Below are 4,203 nucleotides of genomic sequence, written 5' to 3'. Positions count from 1 at the left end.
ATTTTTCCCGTTTTTGGGGTTTTCAGGGAGGAAGTGACGTGGGCGTACCGGAAGTGTTTGGGGTCAGGAATTGTGGGATTTTTCCCGTTTTTTGGGTTTTTCAGGGAGGAGGTGACGCGGGCGTTCCGGAAGTTGGCCGTGCTGTGTTTGGGGTCAGGAATTGTGGGATTTTTCCTGTTTTTTGGGGTTTTTCAGGGAGGAAGTGACGCGGGCGTACCGGAAGTTGGCCGTGCTGCTGCACCCCGATAAGTGCCTGGCCCCGGGCAGCGAGGACGCCTTCAAGGCCGTGGTCAACGCGCGCACGGCGCTGCTCAAGAACATCAAATAGGGGATTCTGGGAAAATTCCGGAATTCCCAGGAAAAATTCCCGGATTTCCATGGAATTCCTACCGGAAAATCGCCAAATTTCCACAGCTTTTCCATGGAAAAATTCCCGGATTTCCACCGTTCCCAACCGCATGGCGCTGCTCAAGAACATCAAATAGGGAGAATTCCCAAATTCCCGGGAAAAAATTCCTGAATTTCCATGGAATTCCAACCAAAAAATTCCCAAATTTTCACGGAATTCCCACCGAAAAAATCCCAAATTTTTTCAGAATTCCCACAGAACAATTCCCGGATTTCCACCGTTCCCAACCCGCCCAGCGCTGCTCAAGAACATCGAATAGGGAGAATTCCCAAAAAATTCCCAGATTTCCATGGAATTCCAACTGAAAAATCGCCAAATTTCCGCAGAATTCCCACAGAAAAAAATCCCAATTTTCTGCAGAATTCCCACAGAACAATTCCCAGATTTCCACTGTTCCCGACCCGCACGGCGCTGCTGAAGAACATCAAGTAGGGAGTTCCCGGAAAATTCCCAAAAAATTCCCAAATTTCCATGGAATTCCAACCCAAAAATTCCCATTTTTTTCAGAATTCCCATGGAAAAATTCCCAAATTTCCATGGAATTCCAACTGAAAAATTGCCAAATTTCTGCAGAATTCTCACGGAAAAATTTCCGGATTTCCACCGTTCTCAACATGCACTGAGCTGCTTAAGAACATCAAAGAGGGGAAATTCCCAAATTCCCGGGAAAAATTCCTGACTTTCCATGGAATTCCACTCAAAAAATTGCCAAATTTTCACAGAATTCCCATGGAAAAATTCCCAAATTTCTGCAGAATTCCCATGGACAAATTCCCAAATTCCCACCATTCCCGACCCGCACGGCGCTGCTCAAGAACATCATTGGGAAAATTCCTGGAAAAATTCCCAAATTCCTATGGAATTCCAACCAAAAATTTGCCGAATTTCTGCAGAATTCCCACAGAAAAATTCCCAAATTTCCATGGAAAAATTTCCAAATTTTCACAGAATTCCCATGGAAAAAATCCCAAATTTCTGCAGAATTCCTACAGAAAAATTCCCGGATTTCCACCATTCCTGACCCACACGGTGATGCTAAGAACATCAAATAGTGGAAGTTCCCAAATTCCCAGGAAAAATTCCCAAATTTCTTCAGAATTCCCATTGAAAAAGTCCCAAATTTCTGCAGAATTCCCATGGAAAAATTCCCGAGTTCCCAGAAAAATTCCCAAATTTCCACCGTTCCCAGCCTGCACTGAGCTGCTCAAGAACATCAAATTGGGGATTCTGGGAAAATTCCTGAAAAACTCCCAAATTTCCATGGAATTCCAACTGACAAATTCCCTAATTTCTACAGAATTCCCACAGAAAAAATCCCAAATTTTCATGGAAAAAGTCCCACATTTCCATGGAATTCCAACTGAAAATTTGCCAAATTTCCACAGAATTCCCACAGAAAAATTCCCGAATTTCCACCGTTCCTGACCCTCACGGCGCTGCTCAAGAGCATCAAATAGGAGATTCTGGGAAAATGCCCAAATCCTGGGAAAAATTACCAAATTTCCATGGAATTCCCACAGAAAAATTCCCAAATTCCTGGGAAAAATTCCCAAATTTCCACCATTTGCGACCTGCATGACGCTGCTCAAGAACATAATTTATGGACGTTTATGGGATTTAATGGGAATTTATGGGATTTAATGGGAATTTATGGGAATTTATGGGATTTTGTGGGATTCAATGAATATGGGATTTTATGGGTATTTATGGGATTTTTTGCAAATTTATGGGATTTTGTGGGAATTTATGGGATTTTACGGGTATTTATGGGAATTTATGGGATTTATGGGGTTTTGTGGGAATTTATGGGATTTTATGGGATTTTATAGATATTTATGGGATTTTATGGGTATTTATTGTTATTTATGGAATTTAGCAGATATTCATGGAATTTTGTGGGAATTTATGGAATTTTATAGATATTTATGGGATGTTGTGGGAATTTATGGGATTTAATGGGTATTTATGGGATTTTATGGGATTTAATGGGAATTTATGGGATTTTATGGGATTTAATGGATACTTAGGGGATTTTGTTTGAGTTTATGGGATTTTGTGGGTATTTATGGATATTTATGTGATTTTATGGGTATTTAATGGATATTTATGGCATTTTATGGGTATTTATGGATATTTATGGGATTTATGGGATTTGTGGGAATTTATGGAACTTAACTAATATTTATGGGATTTTTGTGGGATTTTATGGAAATTTGTGGAATTTAATGAATATTGATGGGATTTTATGGGGATTTATGGGATTTATGGGATTTTATGGATATATGTGGGATTTAATGAATATTGATGGGATTTTATGGGAATTTATGGGCATTAATGAATATTTATGGGATTTCATGGATATTTACGGATATTTCCTGCTATTTATGGAATTTTTGCGGGATTCCCTCCATCTCCAGACATTCCCCGCCCTTTTCCCAATCCAGGGATGATCCCAATCCCTCCGGGAATTTGGGATTTTTCCCTTTTTTCCCTGCTCCGTGCAATATTTGGGATTTTCCTTTCCATGGGATTTTCCCTCAAAACAGAAACAAATCCCAAAATTCCCGGGATTTTCCCCCTCCAGATCGTGGGAAATCTGGGATTTTTGGGAATCGTGGACAAACTCTTTTTCCTCTTTTCCGGTTCCTGACGCTGAAATTCCTTCCAGAAAAATCTGGAGCCTCGATCCCGGAATTCCCAGAATTCCCTGAATTCCCAGAACTTTTCCCAGTGAAAAAAAAATTCCCAAAATTCCATCCCCAAACTCCCTTTTCCAGGTGTTTCCCCAGAATTCCGGAGCCGCGATTCTCCCGATGTTTTTCCCGTTCCCCCAAATCCCGAGYGATTCCCGGTTTTTCCTCGTCCGGGATTGTTTTTTGGGGGATTTTCCTGGTTTTTCAYCCCAAATCCCGTGGGTTTTGTACAATAAATCCCGATTGGAAAACGGGAAATTCGGAGGTGTCCAATCATTTTCATTCCCGCCAGATCCGAGGGAATGGGGGGCTGGGATTTACGGGATTTATAGGATTTGTTTGATTTATGGGATTTATTGGATTTATTTGATTTATTGGATTTATGGGATTTATTTATTGGATTTATGGGATTTATAGGATTTATGGGATTTATTTGATTTATTTGATTTATGGGATTTATTGGATTTATGGGTTTTATAGGATTTATGGGATTTATTTGATTTATGGGAGTTGTAGGATTTATAGGATTTATGGGATTTATGTGATCTCAGAAAGAAGGAGATTCCAGGGTTTCCAAGGCGCTCTTCCTCATTTTTTGGGGTGTTGTTCCTATTTTTTTGGGAATTATTCCTGGCTTTTTTTGGCAGTTCCTATTTTCTTGGGAATTTTTTTTTTGGGGTCATTCCAGTTTTTTGGGGGTTATTCCTGTTTGGGGGGGGTTTATTCCCATTTCATGCGGTTATTCCTGATTTTTTAGGGATTATCCCTGGTTTTTGGGTGTTATTTTCATTTTTGGGGGATCATTCCTGTTATTTTGGGGGTTATTCCCATTTTTTGGAATGGGAATATTCCCATTTTTTGGGAAATTATCCCTGTTTTTTTTGGGTAATTCCTATTTTCTTGGGGGTTATTCCCATTTTTTCGGGAGTTATTCCTGTTTTTAAGGGGTCATTCCTGTTTTTGGGGGGTCATTCCAAATTTTTAGAGGTTATTCCCGTTTTTTTAGGGGTCATTCCTGGTTTTTGGGGGGTTATTCCCAGTCTTTTCAGGGGGCTTACTCCTGGTGTTTTTTGGGGCGAGTCATTCCTGCTTTTTTAGAGG

General features: G+C 40.2%; 1 protein-coding gene across 1 annotated transcript in view; it reads left to right on the top strand.

The window, feature by feature from the left end:
* The window catches only part of LOC130586835 (dnaJ homolog subfamily C member 27-like), a 17,439-nt gene extending 16,015 nt beyond the window's left edge, over positions 1-1,424 (top strand). The window contains exons 6-7 of the mRNA XM_057387744.1: positions 27-55; positions 133-1,424. Coding sequence (XP_057243727.1) covers positions 27-55; positions 133-328 — 225 coding nt within the window. The 3' untranslated portion in view covers positions 329-1,424. The remainder of the gene's footprint in view (positions 1-26; positions 56-132) is intronic.
* The last annotated feature ends 2,779 nt before the right edge of the window (positions 1,425-4,203 follow it).

Source organism: Malurus melanocephalus, unplaced genomic scaffold (genome assembly GCF_030028575.1).
Source record: "Malurus melanocephalus ecotype Western Australia unplaced genomic scaffold, MMel_1.1 scaffold_1335, whole genome shotgun sequence".
NCBI classification, from domain to species: Eukaryota; Metazoa; Chordata; class Aves; order Passeriformes; family Maluridae; genus Malurus; species Malurus melanocephalus.
Note: the sequence above shows the minus strand (reverse complement) of the source record. Positions and strands in the feature narration are given on the sequence as shown.